This window comes from Candida albicans, chromosome 2 (assembly GCF_000182965.3).
Source record: "Candida albicans SC5314 chromosome 2, complete sequence".
In the NCBI taxonomy this organism is placed as follows: domain Eukaryota; kingdom Fungi; phylum Ascomycota; class Pichiomycetes; order Serinales; family Debaryomycetaceae; genus Candida; species Candida albicans.
In genome coordinates, this window is record NC_032090.1 from 2,148,289 (window position 1) to 2,162,899 (window position 14,611).

The following is a 14,611-nucleotide window of genomic DNA, read 5'->3' on the forward strand; positions in this document are numbered from 1 at the left end:
AAGTTATAGTGTTTGCATCCGAGAGTTTTGATTTATTCAGTGTTGTTTTCATTGGTTGAGGGCAAAAAGTTCGCATCGAGCAGAAAAGGTCGTGCCCGGGGCATAGTGGATAGGCAACGATTACTGATGAACCACATGTGCTACAAAGACCAAACTAGGGCCGTTTTGAAGCTACAATCATGTAGAGTATTGGGTGTGAATTAGGCATGAATCGGATCAGAATTGGTTGAGCTATTGAAGAAAATGTTTTCTCCGTGGAAATGTGAAATTAACTCCGCCAAGGCTGACACAGTCAGTTTCGATGCTAGAAAGACCCAACTAGTGCCAATTCATAGCCATAAGATGTAAGTACTATGACTGTAAGAGCTGTTAGAAACAAGGTTCAACTGCTTTCTGTAGAACAAAAAAGGCCGTTTTTGCCATAGTTAAGGAATTTGCGGTGATGTCCGTTGAAGACTGCGCGATGAAAAATAACGCTACAAAAATCAAACTAGTGCCGATTTATACCTTTTTCTTATGAGTGCTAACCATGCAAGAACTGTTAGAAACGAAATACAACTGTTATCTGTGGAACAAAAAAGGCCGTTTTGGCCATAGTTAAGGGAGCCGCAGCTATGTCTGATCACAACTACGCGACCAAATTCAACGCTACAAAAATCAAACTAGTGCCGATTTATACCTTTGGATTATGAGTTCTATCCCTGCAAGAACTGTTAGAAACGAGATTTAACTGCATCCTGTGGAACAAAAAAGGCCGTTTTGTCCATAGTTAAGACGGAAAAATTATGTATATTGTTGACAGAAGATCGAATTTGAATGAGTTAATGACAAGGCTAGTATCGATTTGGAACCACAAAATGTGAGTGTCAAAGCCGTGGGATACTGTTAGAAAAGAGATACAACTGCATACCGTGGGACAAAAAAGGCCGTTTTGGCCATAGTTAAGAATCACTCGTATTTTTATTTTGACTACTGCTCGACCAATAGAGGCGTTACAAAGACCAAACTAATACCGTTTTGAAGCCAAGACAAATGTTTATTATACGCACAGATGGTGATTGAGGTAGGCGAATGATTGGAGATGCTACAACAAAAAAGGCCGTTTTTTTATGGGAATCAAAGGTGGTGCTCATAGAATTTACATGTTTAGAAATTAAGCTAGTTTGTCTATTAAGTTGTTTATTTATACTTCTTTGATATCCAGCATGTGCTCTAGATTCAATTGTAATGACTTTAAGCAGATCTATGTACAATAATTGTCATCTGGTAGCCATAATGATATGTAATTGGAGCAGTATATGTCACATCTTCAAATTATTGTACTCAGTATCATAACCTGAGAATGTTCTAGGTAGTAGTGAGTCAGTAGCAGTATGTTATTGAAAGTAATCAGTAGTTTCCAGTCTGGGAATTAGTTGGACATTGATCCCAATACAAAAATGTTCTAACTATTTGAACTTTATTATTTGGATTTAAATAGAAGTAAACCAAGTTAAAAGCTTTTTAGATATAAATCACTTTGAACTATGAACTCTGAATATGGTCTGAAATGTTTCAGTGGTTGTCATTATGTTGATTTAATTGGAAGTAAAATATGATGGGAACTCTTTGAATACAAGGGATGTGAAAGTAGTTGTTAATTCAAAATTGACCAGGAATTTTTCGTAGAATACACTTTTCTAATCCCGTTCGAAAGTAATTGCTAATGTTTTATACTTGGAAACGGTTGGTATATCTGAGTATGTTAGTTACCTTGGGAATCATTTACACATAAACAATCTGACATGGTTCAACAGTATTGACTATTATAAAATGAATGAAGGTGAAGCACTAGTACTTTATTGCTTTTATTAGTTTAATTTATTAGGAAAGGAAATGTCATGAGCAAAAAAGGGATAACTGTTGGTGGTATTGAAATATTTTGGCGTATATCATGAAAAAAAGGAAATATAAACAAACACGTAAATAGAAATGGAATGTACACGTATTTATCATGCGATGACAATAGGTAGTGTACAACAGTAGTAGTGTTCTTACCAGTAAAGTAAAGATGACTCGTAAATATTTTGTGACTAAGAGTCAAATTGAATGACTATATCACGTGGACTAGTATTTGATAGCCATAGTTGACCATCAAAATGGGCCCTGGGAAACTCAAAATATTGATGATAGTGTTGTTTCATAGTCAATTATCCCATTTGAGATAACCAATTGATTAAACAAATTGCTTTAAGGGAGTTTTGGGAGTAATTAGATTCAAAGTTGGAATTATTTAGTAATTGCAAAGAGATGAAAGTAAAGTTTAGTTCAATATTTTTGCAAAAATCTACAAAATGTAGAGTAAAAATTATGTGACACAAAATTGGCAGTAACAAACAATTGAACCAACCAATCCATCTTGAAAGCCCAAAATTTACATATATTTTACACAGCTAAGTATCTGCAATAGCTTCTGGTGCTGCTGGACTCACTCTTGATAGGTTTTATTAAGACTGATAGTTCATACTGATTTCGATAGGTCTTTGGTGTATTCTCTATTGATCGTGTAAGATACAATTTTGCAAAACACCATTGGTTAATAATCAAGAGAAACGCGACTTAGAAATCACCTTTGTGTAGCTTATTCTATAAATAACTCACCTGAGAAAACACGAAAATTTATTCTGGCGTAACTACTACTATTGTTGAAAAATATACACACGAGGCAGGCAATGCTGTACATAAACACGACACCATAAACTTAAATAACAAGAGTGGTGTCGCCATCACTTTGACGAGGGAGTTAGAGAAATATAAACAATCCAGAAATTCTTGGAATGGCTTTGAGCTAGAAAATATTCGGTACTACGTTAGCTTGTACATTCACATTCAATACTTGTGTTGACCATGAAGACTGATTGTGGTATGGTATCTTTCACGATAAGTCATTTCACGGATATTAGGTAAATAGAGAAAGGAGAAGAAAAAAAGAGTCGTCAAAAGTTGAATTCAATTCTAAAGGTGTACTTTTTGTTGACACGATTTTATTTTCAGGATGCACCACCACTAATCCCATTTTTCTTTACGTGAATCTTTGCTAAAATTCCACAATTTGAACCACCCATAAGGAGAGAGCAAGGCTTGGCAGTCACCACGATACTTTATTCAAGAAATTTGCTTTGTATTGTACAATGTCTGAAGTCCCTAATCAAGAGTCTCCGAGTTCATCGATATTCAAACAATCGAATGCTTCGACATCAACAAAAATACATGGTGCTCCATCTAGTTCACAAATTGCTAATGTCGACTTCAACACCTTGAGGAAACTAAATACGAATACTTCGTTTTCGTCAAACCTAACTAACTCAACCACTAAAACTAGCAATGCTTTATCCAGGCTATTCACTAGAAATAAGTCATCATCTAACATTTCAATTCATCCCTCTTCAAGCGATGATGATAGCTCACCAAAGACACTTCGAGAATCTACATCTCCATCTGAATCAAGCAAGAGTGTTAGTGGCAATAAGTTGAGAATTGCCAAAAAGTTGAAGTTTCCCAAGAATCAAAGCAGTCGGAAACCAGATTTGTTTTTGGATACTAGTAGCACAATAAGCGAAGACAGTTCTTCGTTTCGGAAAGTAATAACTGGTAATCTGTTAAATGAGATGAATAAATCAAGAAAGAGCTCAATGAGCTCACCCATGAGTACCACATTTCATAGTTTGTTTCATCGATCCCATCATAATGGCAGCAACCTTCAACGAGACACCAACCAAGTTGCGACTGGCATGACACCTTTGTCCGGTAAGTTTGATGACTTCTCAAAAGCATCCAAGACAACTTTATGTCTTTCCTCAAATAGCTCGAATTCAATAATCAGCAATCCTGAACTAGCTCAGATATATAATTTCACCAACCCAAATATTTCAATTGAAGATGGAGAAACCAATTTGGATCATTCAAACAGTTCCTTTTTGGATATTCATAAGAAAATGCTTGTGCCAGCAGATCTGTTTATTCAGAATAAGCTAAACAAGTACCACCAAACCGAAGTAGGGTTGGGCATATACGAAAGTGAATTAGATCATGACAAAGATAGTAAGATATATTCCAACCTTTATCATTACTTGAAACCACTATTTACCCCATCTTTTTCAATATCCGACTCTGGTCAAAAGGGTAGGATGCGTCCAATATTGGGTGCTAGTGTTGAAGAAATTGCAAATTTCGTAAAGGAGAGTTTTTGTTTACACCAGCCCAATCACGAAAGAAGTTTTAGACTGAAGACAAGATCCAGTGTATCAAGCTTGGGTCGTGAAAAGGTAGAGGATTTTGATTACCGTCAGTTATCGAATTTGTTTGAGAAATTGATGGCCTTATTGAGTCATAACTTGCAAACTGCCGATTCATCGGAAGTATCTTTACAAGCTTTGATATTGAACGCATGGAAATATTATAATGCTTATGTTAGGTTTTATTTGCTAAGTATATTTCAACCATTACAACTTCACTTGAACGAGCTATCTATGAGAAATCATAATGGAAGCAAAATTATCAGAATAGACGACCTTCTACTTGTTTCTTTTCGAAAAGTTTTTATTACTGAACAGGGAATTGGAAGTGGGGATAGAGAGACATCTCAATTTTTGGGGAATGCTGAAAGTGAAGATCTTACAGGAAATGGATTGTTGACTTCTACTTTGGCCGTGTTGTCGAGTATATCATAGGAAGGATTGTTGCATACAGAAGACACTATACAATAATATCATTATGTTTTACTAAACAAACATGATTGAGTATTCCAGCCGTCAAATAACATGCATAAGACACAATAACAATCATAAGAGTATTACACTACCACCACAAGCGTTTGAAAATATGTACAGACAATAATAAGCATGTCTTTTGTTTGTGGTAAATTTGGCATTATTGTATAACAAGAGGTAATTATTCATTTTCTGTTTAGCCACTACAGTTTCTTCCAACGATGTTTATTTGTTTCAAATGGTTACAGGCACCTATGGCCGACCTTGATTATTCAAGCTAAATTGTGTTATCCTTACTACTTAGCTATTCCATACTAAAAAAATATGCATATTTACGCTTGCCTGATATGTGCATCTCATATATGTGGGTGATATGAAATTCATTGACGCTTTATTGATAATTTAGGCACTATCGACTATAATTATTATTCTCAGAACCAGGTTGGTTCAACAGCTGGTCAAGAATGTACAAGGCGGGATTATTTCTACTTAGCCGACGTTGCTATAATGTAATTCAATTACTAAACATTTGTTTTATTCCTAAATACTACTACTATTGACTTTAAATACTATGGGATCAATTCAATTTTGCTTTATGTGCCTTTTAAATAAGAAGAACATTATAATCTGCTTCTATTACTGTTGTAATGAATACAAATAGGCTTGTTAATTGTGTTTTACCTTACTTAAAATATGGCGCTTAAATTTATTTGTGAAGTTACACAGACAAGTTTTGCAACCAACTTCAGTTAGTTCCACTCAATAATTCTTTATATTTGTGACAAAATTTACAAAACTATTTAAACTCTTGTTGGCGCCCAAATTTTTTTTGCAACTTTATACCACTTTTTTTTTCTTCTTTTTCTAATTCACAATCAACTTTCAAAATCCATTTCATTCATTAAGGAACCAGGAATCTCTTCTCTCCTATGGAAGCTTGTTGGAGCATCATTATGCGATTAAAAAAACAAATCAACAATATAAAAATATAAATAATAGATTAAAAAATACAAAAAAAGACGCATAATATATTTATTGTTATATAAGATTAGTCTCCTCAAGCGGTTAACAAAATCATCATCATCGGGTAACAGAATGGATAACCTAGGCGCTACTCACTACTATTGTTTGGAATATTATTGGAGCATCATTATGAGGAAAAGAAACCAAATAAATAATCAAAAAATAAAAATAAAAATTAAAAAAGCATAAAAAAGACTCATAATAAAGTTGTTGTTATAAATTATAAGACTCCTAAAGCGGTTTTCCAAATCAATGTCCATTCAGAAAGTAGATGAATAACCAAGGCTCTTTCCATTGTCACTTGAATTTTATATTGGAGCACAATATGCGGTTAAAAAACACAAACACAAATATAAAAAATAAAATAAAATGAAAAAATACAAATAAAAAAACGCATAGTATAACTAATGGTATATCAGATAAGTCTCCTCATGTTGATTTTAAAAACCAATTCCATAAATGATTCTCTTAACTTGCCTGGAACCTATTGTTTGAATACTTGTTGGAGCACATTATGCAAAAAAAATACAATCAAGAATGAAAAAATATAATTAAATGAAAAAATAGAAAAAGAAAATGCATAATAGATTTGTTATATTATAAGACTCCAGAAGTAGATTTAGAAATTGATGTCACTGTTGTCATAAATCCACATTACGAAGAAGGTGTTAAACAAATGAAAACGAATTAACCAAACTAGTATCCAATTACATATGAAGCTGTCCAATCAATATCAAATACAATCCATTTCATAAGTTAAACTCCCATGCTGAAGCTGCTGTCACAATTTGGAGATTTATCAAATAGTCAAAGTGTTACTGAGGTGTTATAATTTATAAAAGAAGTTATATTATCAAACTGTCAAATGAAAACAAATAAAAAAGATGCAAAAACGCAAAACAAAATAAAGAATATGCAAAAATGCAAAAAAAATTTAAAAAAGACAAAACAATATAAAACTATAAAAAAATACAATACAAGATATAAAAAATAGAAAAAAGATCAAAAACGATCAAAAAGAAATAAAAAAGTAATAATCAAGTTGCTGCTGTATCATATTGGTTTTCAAAAGCTGATTGTACAACCTTGTTTGCTGTTCTGAAAATGAAAAGGTATATATATTACTTGTATACTTGGTGTAGGAGAGGATATTTTGGGGGATAGGAGATACGATGTTATGGATGGTGCTATTGGGAGGAAGGAGTAGGTCCGAGGAAGATGTAGTTGGAGATCCACGGATTCGAAACTCTTCTCATAGTGCAGCGCATCTCTTCTAAGCAGGGTGCTAGGTGCAAAGTGGGGGTACGAGAGCCACCGCTGGGACGGTTTATCCGATCCTGGGATACGGTTGTGCCGGTTGCCAACGCTTGTACCATTCTCTAGTACCAACTTACATCCTGGGGACTGGTCTACTGCCACCCTTGGCCAGAAAATCTGGGCTGGCGGGAATAAGGGCTGGGGCTGAGATCAAGCTTGGGCCAGAGTCAATGGCTGAYGTCCCTAAGCTCAAGGGAAATGGCCAATCCCAGAGCAGGGTCTAAAGCCCATAGTATGGCTATCCTGGTAACAATATCGGTAGCCAGGGCTGGTACTCTGGCCCACCCTACAAGAGGCTCAAGGGTGTTGGGTAGCAGTCAATTGTAATGGCTGTGCCCAGGTTCACCACTGGCAACATGATTGGTCCTAGTGCCTAGCCCAGCTTTGAGGCCAATACAACTTCTGGCTAACCAACCAGAGTTTATGGCAGGCCAGCTTTCAATTTGGTCCCAAAACTGGTTGAAATATTGCTGTCAATGATGTTCCTCGGCCAAAGTTAGGGCCGTTAAAAGGAACAGGACCAATATTGTTTCCGAAGCCAGTTCAACTTTCTTTGCTGTGTTGGGTAACTTGACTTGTCTCGGGATATACCACTGAAGGCAGAGATTTGGACAGGTCTCAGAACAGGTCCGCTACTGCTTGCACAAGTGCAAGAACTTGGAGTCAAACTGATTTTGATGCTGCGCTATTTCCACATCTTTTCAAAAATAAACAAGAAGTTGCAATAGAGATGCGTGTATTGTCAAAGTAATAAATCTTCACGAATTGCTAGACACGAAAGTCCTCTCATAACTGATAATGTTATCCTGTGTACTTTAACAATAATATAAGAATTCGTATTTTTATTAATTCTGTTATTGGCTGTATACTAAGTTCACACTTCTCCAAACTGAGATAATAGTAAAACATAAAGCAAAATGGGCTGACTTCTTGTAATAACAGCTTGTACTACTCGTTCTGTTTCGTTATCGAGGCTGACATCCCTGCAGGTATGTAAATGAATTCCAGCTTCACTGTTTTTTTCTATTTCATATCCCAGGTCGGTACTCCTCAGTCCATATATCTAGTCACAATTTGCTCCTTTAAGATAGAAATTTGACAATCTCAATCACCTATAAATCTTCAGTGAAAGGTACACTTACCTAAATGATTTTATATTAACATACTAAGCAACTGAACAAGATAGACATAAAGCAGGTAATAGTCCAATGAAAATACTTTCAAAAAGTTTCGTCACTATCATACTGGTCAATATCCTCCATTGTGTTATCTTTGCTGGATTCGAACTCATCTTCTGGGCTATCCATTTCTTGCGAATTGATCAGGATTTCTTCATTACTATCATTATTCTCTATTTCATTAATATTGTACATCATAATTGATTTGTTATCATCTACACTTGTAGACATTAATGTACGTTTTGCAATGTTATTCTCAAGATTGTTCAATCTTGTCAAAATATTGTCGGTGACTGTACCAAAATTATTATTGTTGTTGTGGCTGCTAGAATGTGGAGATGAGGATATAATTGATGGTGGTGACTGTTGCCTCAGGGTTTGAATATTTTGCAATGGCTGTTGGTGTTGTGCCTGTGGTTGTGGTTGTCTTGGTACAGCAAATGGTTGTTGAAGAAATTTTCTTGATATTACTCTTTCGCTGGTATTTGTTCGTACCTTTTCTATTTTCCCGCCATATCTCTTGTTTAGTAACTCATTAATGAAAAAAGAGTCTGTCGAGGCTGTGCGTATATTGCCCCCATTTAATGTACTCAACGATTGATATTTGTTATAACGACGGCTCAATCTTCTTTTAGTGCTTCGTCCCATTATATTACTTTCGCCATCAACCTCATGCCCAGTCCCCTGTATATTATCTTCATCTTGTTTCAAAAAAGTGAAATTCTTCAATTCTGACGAAATTTGTTTGTGGAAACTTTTAGATTTTATTAGCTCATATCCAAAAAGGATAACTATAATGGGTATTTTAAAAATATGCAAGAAACTGTTAGTCCAATTATTCAGATTATTCAACCTTGCCATTTTGAAATATAGTATCAAATTGGTTGTTTTAAAATAGTTGAATTCTTCCTGATTGCTATCTCTTACCTTTGCAAATACACCACTCAAACAAATTGCTAGTATCGTACCGACAATAAACTGAATTAAAAACAAATAACCCATTAGAGTAAATTTTCCCAACAAGTTGTAATTTTCCCAATTATTCCATACTGAGGGAGTGAATCCAAAAAATATTTTGACCATATCAAATAATATTTCACCTTTGGCTTGGTTAATACTTAAGGTTAAAAAACTGAAATAAAATCCACTGATCAATGTGAAAAAGAAAAAGATCAATCCAACCAAGTTCCAGATCATTTTATTGAAGGATAATACAATCAAATTAAAAAATTTGTAATTATTAAAAATTGAAAGTATTCGAGGAAATAATATAATGCCAATCAAACTGAAAACGTCAGAAAAATAGGGAGTATTGGCAATTTTTAAAGCAAATGATAAATCGATTAAGAAAATCAAGCAAAAATCAATATAATTCCAAATTATAGTTCTCACAAATTGCCATTCTATATTGTACAATTTTGTAATTAATTCAATATTAAAACTTAAACCAATAATCCAAAATAAAGTCCCAATTCCCATAGGGTTGCCAAAGATCAACAGAAAGTAAAAGATCAGTAGCATTATCAATTTGAAATTTATCACTATGGATTGATATTTTGGCACGGTGTTTGCCCGTTTAATTATTTGTTTATATGATATTCTTCTAAATTGGTAATCTGTAACACAGTCAGCTTCAAGTAACCCTTTTTCATCGTCAGTATAACTCATTCCAGAACCTGTCATATGACTACTCTCGTTATTTATAAGCTCACCATTATAAAACCTTTCTAATATTCTAACTATGATTGGTTGTGAAAGAAATTTCTTAGCGTTGCATAATACACTAAGTTCAAGGGTGTTGAAATTATACTGCTGGTCTACTTCATATAATGGTTTGATAAATAACATGTTAACTCGATTCAAAGATTTGTATTCTCTTAGCATTCTGATGGACAATAGCTCACAAACGGTAGCTTTAGTAATAAGTAAATCAAAACAGACTAGGTTGTTTTCCAGTTGAATCAAGTATTCATATCGTAGTAATAACAATATGAAAATGACATTATTTGAGACTTTCTGTCTTGGCCCTTCGATTGTTTCTCTTGAAACTGCATCTAAAGTTGTATATGTAGATCTCCCTAATCGTGAGTCTCTTCTTTCTGTTACTGCTAATGATGACGATCCTATTATTTCTGGTTGAGTGTCATGTTGCAAATATGCTGCTAGTGGAGACGATGATAGCTCAGATATTCGTAATATCTCGTCAGTTATTGGTTTCATTAAAGTAGAATGAATTTCTGGAGATTTCAATTGTTCAAATTTCAAACTCAAGTGAACTTTATCATTTATCAATCTTTGAATTTTGTAATAATCATCTCTGAAATCATGTTGACGATTAAGATGACTGCTAACATCTCGATGATGTCTGAACATTGATTAAAAAAAAAAATAATAAAATAAAAAAGAAATTGACTAAATTGACCAATGGATTATTCTAAAAAGAAAAAGAAAATCTTAAAAAGAACATACAGAATATAAAAAATAAACAGAAACAAAAAGTAATGTCGATGATACTGTATTTCGTTCATGTTCCTTAATACTACTTATTATCTCTCTTGAAATTGGTGCAATATATATTAACTATTTTGAGCCTAAAGGTAAACAAAACAATGCGTAAAGCAACCAAAAAAAAAAAAACAAGAAGATGGCTGTGAAACGAAATAGACACACAATAAAATCAGCAGTAATAGTGAGCCCCTTCCTTCTCCCTTGTCACAGCTATTTAATTTTCCTATTCAAAAAATTATATGCTTTCTTGCCATTCTCATCACCTAATATCGATATAAACTTATCTTTGGATAAAGATACCAATTCTTCAATATTCTTAACCTGTTGAATCAAAATGTGGTAATTAACTGCATTGATTCCAGGTATATTCTGAATAAAGTCAATGGCGTCGTCATTATACATTGGTGGATTTCCATCACCGGTTTCAATGGTTCTATTAGCCCCTTTGTCAAGGGCGGTTCCCACATCAGGCTCTTCTTGGTTAGCTTTTAATTCAAGAAAAATTTGTGCAGTCTCATATGGTGACGATGACCAAATGATCTTAAGTTTCGGGAATGCATATAGCAACAGAAGTATTTTTGATTGGATATTTGATTGTTCATTCAATTCGATTTCACTTTCAACTGGCTCATCTCTTGTACTTCGTACATATTTAACAGCTGAAAATGGCTGCAATGAAAATGATTGTGTACCATCAAATTCGATCAATAAAACCGGCAATTCATAATGTCTGAACATCTGCTTGCACTGTTGAAACAATCTACCACTGGAAAAACTTTGAACTAAATCGGAAATAGATTTTCTTTCAACACACATCTTGGGTGAGAGAATGTAATCACCAATTGTAAGCATACATGGAATCACATTAATACCAATTCGATAAAGCAAATTTGGCGTTGACGAGCCAAACTCTCTAGCATCAACAATCACATTTGATTCATCGGTTTCGGTTTTGAATTTAGAGCCTCCGGCTATTCTGGTGTTGACAATATTATTTCTGTTAATTTGGAATTTTGCATTATCATCTTTTGTCTCGAAATGTTTTCCCAAAGTAGCTTTTTCTTTAATAAGTTTTGTGAATGCTTCCTTTTCTCGTTTAACTCGAAGTAAATATTTCTGTTCCTCTACAGAATCACCATAATACATAAAATAAGCATGAGCAGGGTTTTCATAATTGATAGCCTGGTACACCTCAACTCGCCTTATAAATGGCAAATTCTGCTCATACATTATAATATGAGATGGATGTAATTCTTGTAAAATCGATGCATTAAATTTGTCATTATATGCTTGTACTATTATTTGCTCCTCCTTGTCTATGTGCACAAAGTCAAAATCATGTTGAAATTGTTCAGTTTCGTTTATCAAATCCAATACCTCTTGATTCTCTTCTTGGGTCTTTTCAAATTCTAAGGAATCACTTTCTTGATCTATCGGTTCATCTTCGTTCAATTCTAAAAGCATTTCTTGGTCAATATCAACTGCTTCAAAATTTTCTGGAGCCCGCAACTGATTAACTCGAGCAGCAACGCTTCCTCCTCTAGTTCTTCTCCTTTTACTGACTGGTTGGCCATTTCTTGTGAAAGTTTTAGTTATGACAATATCTGATTCGTCTTCTTTTTGCTCCTCTGCCTCCATTTCTTCCCAAATTCTTCTCACAACCGGATTAATCTCTTTTCTCCAATGTGCATACTCTCGCAATTGATCCTTCATGAAACGACGACAGCTAAATACTCTCTTGTCTCCTATTTTTTCCTCTTGCATAGTTTCCAAAAGTCTTGTCAAATCACGGGCTACCCATTTACTGGAGCAAACTACTAGTATCGGACCTTGATTTTTCAAATTACTGGTCCTTTTTTCTTGCAATATGTTATGGACTAATTTTCCCAACTCATTCCATTTTGGTAGTTCCTCAAACATGTAATTACCATCTCTTTTGCCAAATGCTCTTTCTTTGGCACAGCTGATGACTGTAACTGCCTCATCTAAATTTAACCAAGGGCTTTGTGAACGGTATTTACTCCCAGCTTGGACTTTCTGACTCTCACTCACAATTCTTTGTACATTTTGATAAAATCCAATACAATCAAGATTTATCAAGCCCACCAACATATTTGTTAGGGTGGATAGATCTGACACGATATTTTTTGAAGTAACCGAAACCCTGTGCCAGCTAGAATTCATGGATCCGCGAATGCGTCCAACAAAGTCACGATCATGTACATTTTCTATATCCCAGTACTCAGTTGCTAGTGTTGGATTATGTCGCTTCAACTCCCCTAAACACGACTGAATACATGTAAGTATGGCTGACTGAATCTTGTTCATATTGTGAGTGAGTTTGACACTTATTTCGGTAACCAGTTTACGCAGAATATCTTTTTTATTTTTTATGTTGAAAGACTGTGAAATGGTAACATGAAACCTGGGCCACAAAAAAACATTTGACAATCGTAAAAGCTTCAACTTGGTAGCTAACGGGGTAAACCCACTAAAGGATTCTGGATCATCAGAAAAAGCCTTAATGAATCCCCAATTATTATTATCCCGATACAAATTAATGATAAACGCGTCGTTTGATGTCTCTTTTATTCTTTCCGCGTGAAATACGAAAAGTCCAGTTATGTCATTTGCACTCACTATAAGTGAAAGAAGATCGACAACCAATACTCTGGAAGAAATGGCAATAACTCCACCTTCTGCGTATAATTTTTTTCTTCTTAATGGTTGAGAGTCTCCATTTATAATAACTAATCTTTCATGTTGAGATTCATCTTCCCAATTGAGATCATTCATTTCTTCTTGTAATCTAATTAACTCATCATCTTGAGCATTAAGCACAAATATCAACCCCCGTTTTTTCTTCTTGGTTCTTGAATCAACAAAGGGAGTACTTAATGCATATAGTAAATTTGCTGTTATAATGTCCCAACCTAAACCGCAGCCCATTATTAATAACCCATCTTTAGTTAATGTATCCTCCACAATTTCTTGCTGATATTTTAAAGGTAAAATACAGTTTATTGCTTTCTCAGGGTATACTGGGACTATATCTGGCTCACTAAAATTAAGTGGAATTGTTGATTTGTCATTCTCTTCGTCATCATGTACAAACAAAGACATGATGTGAATGGTATAGTGGTGGTCTGATAGTGTAAATTCAAAGTTAACAAGCAATTTTTCCGTGTCTCGTCTTTCTTTTGCTTCTTTTGCTTCTTTTGTTTTTTCTTTGAGGTTTTCTTCGTTCCTCAAAGTTCTGTTTCTTTTTCATAAAGCAAAACTTGACATAATATATATATATATTGTTATTAAGTCAGATGAGTTATGGAGGAGCTTAAATTAGACCGATCAACAAAGTTTCTCGTCATAAGCATAGAGAATATATCGAAATCCAGGCTTAATCAGCTTGAAGAATGGAAACAGTTGGATAATCCGAACAAATCCTCAGTTGATAGACTAAACAGAAAAATTATTACTGAGGTCAACCTCAACAATGATGATGAAGATAATGATGAAAGTGGAAGACCTAGCAGGGCTAATACTCAAGATACTTACAAATTATATTTGGAGGACGTTTCAACCAAAAAAATTACTCAAGCTTATGAAAATGAACCATTGCGGTTTTTACGTACAGAGAATACAGGCACTCCTCTACCGATAAAACTTGGAGGTAGATTAACTGTTCTAAAGGGAGCACTGATTTACAATGGGGTACTACTACTCACGAATAAGAATTGTGAATACCATGGCATTCATGCGGACGATGCAAGCTATGTATCTATATTAAATGATGGTGTAATTAAAAAACAAATTGAGTTACTCCAGCTCTAAATTTTA

The 14,611-nt window shown here is 34.4% G+C and overlaps 4 protein-coding genes across 4 annotated transcripts, besides 3 other annotated features; 2 read left to right on the forward strand and 2 right to left on the reverse strand. All coding sequences in view use genetic code 12, as the record gives it.

The window, feature by feature from the left end:
* Positions 1–1,108: part of a repeat region ((RPS-2) Repeat sequence of about 2 kb on Chromosome 2, about 60 copies are found in tandem repeats on most chromosomes; RPS units flanked by conserved HOK and RB2 sequences form Major Repeat Sequence (MRS); may serve as recombination hot spot) that runs on past the window's edge.
* Positions 1–7,277: part of a repeat region ((MRS-2) Major Repeat Sequence (MRS) on Chromosome 2; MRS units are composed of variable numbers of RPS units flanked by HOK and RB2 sequences; found on most chromosomes; may serve as recombination hot spot) that runs on past the window's edge.
* Positions 1,108–7,260: a repeat region ((RB2-2) Repeat sequence of about 6 kb, part of the Major Repeat Sequence (MRS) on Chromosome 2; MRS units are found on most chromosomes; may serve as recombination hotspots).
* FGR6-4 (Fgr6-4p) lies at positions 3,171–4,709 on the forward strand (the record flags this gene model as incomplete). Its single annotated transcript, XM_019475273.1, has 1 exon — positions 3,171–4,709. The coding sequence occupies one exon, from the start codon at positions 3,171–3,173 to the stop codon at positions 4,707–4,709; it is 1,539 nt and encodes a 512-aa protein (XP_019330818.1).
* A 1,031-nt stretch (positions 7,278–8,308) lies between the features above and the next one.
* On the reverse strand, positions 8,309–10,639 carry FGR29 (Fgr29p; the record flags this gene model as incomplete). Its single annotated transcript, XM_712026.1, has 1 exon — positions 8,309–10,639. The coding sequence occupies one exon, from the start codon at positions 10,637–10,639 to the stop codon at positions 8,309–8,311; it is 2,331 nt and encodes a 776-aa protein (XP_717119.1).
* Positions 10,640–10,984: 345 nt separating this feature from the next.
* Positions 10,985–13,897, reverse strand: RAD1 (ssDNA endodeoxyribonuclease; the record flags this gene model as incomplete). Its single annotated transcript, XM_712028.2, has 1 exon — positions 10,985–13,897. The coding sequence occupies one exon, from the start codon at positions 13,895–13,897 to the stop codon at positions 10,985–10,987; it is 2,913 nt and encodes a 970-aa protein (XP_717121.2).
* A 201-nt stretch (positions 13,898–14,098) lies between these two features.
* On the forward strand, positions 14,099–14,605 carry NCE4 (Nce4p; the record flags this gene model as incomplete). The annotated part of the gene is made up of 1 exon (XM_712030.1): positions 14,099–14,605. The coding sequence occupies one exon, from the start codon at positions 14,099–14,101 to the stop codon at positions 14,603–14,605; it is 507 nt and encodes a 168-aa protein (XP_717123.1).
* Positions 14,606–14,611: the final 6 nt, after the last annotated feature.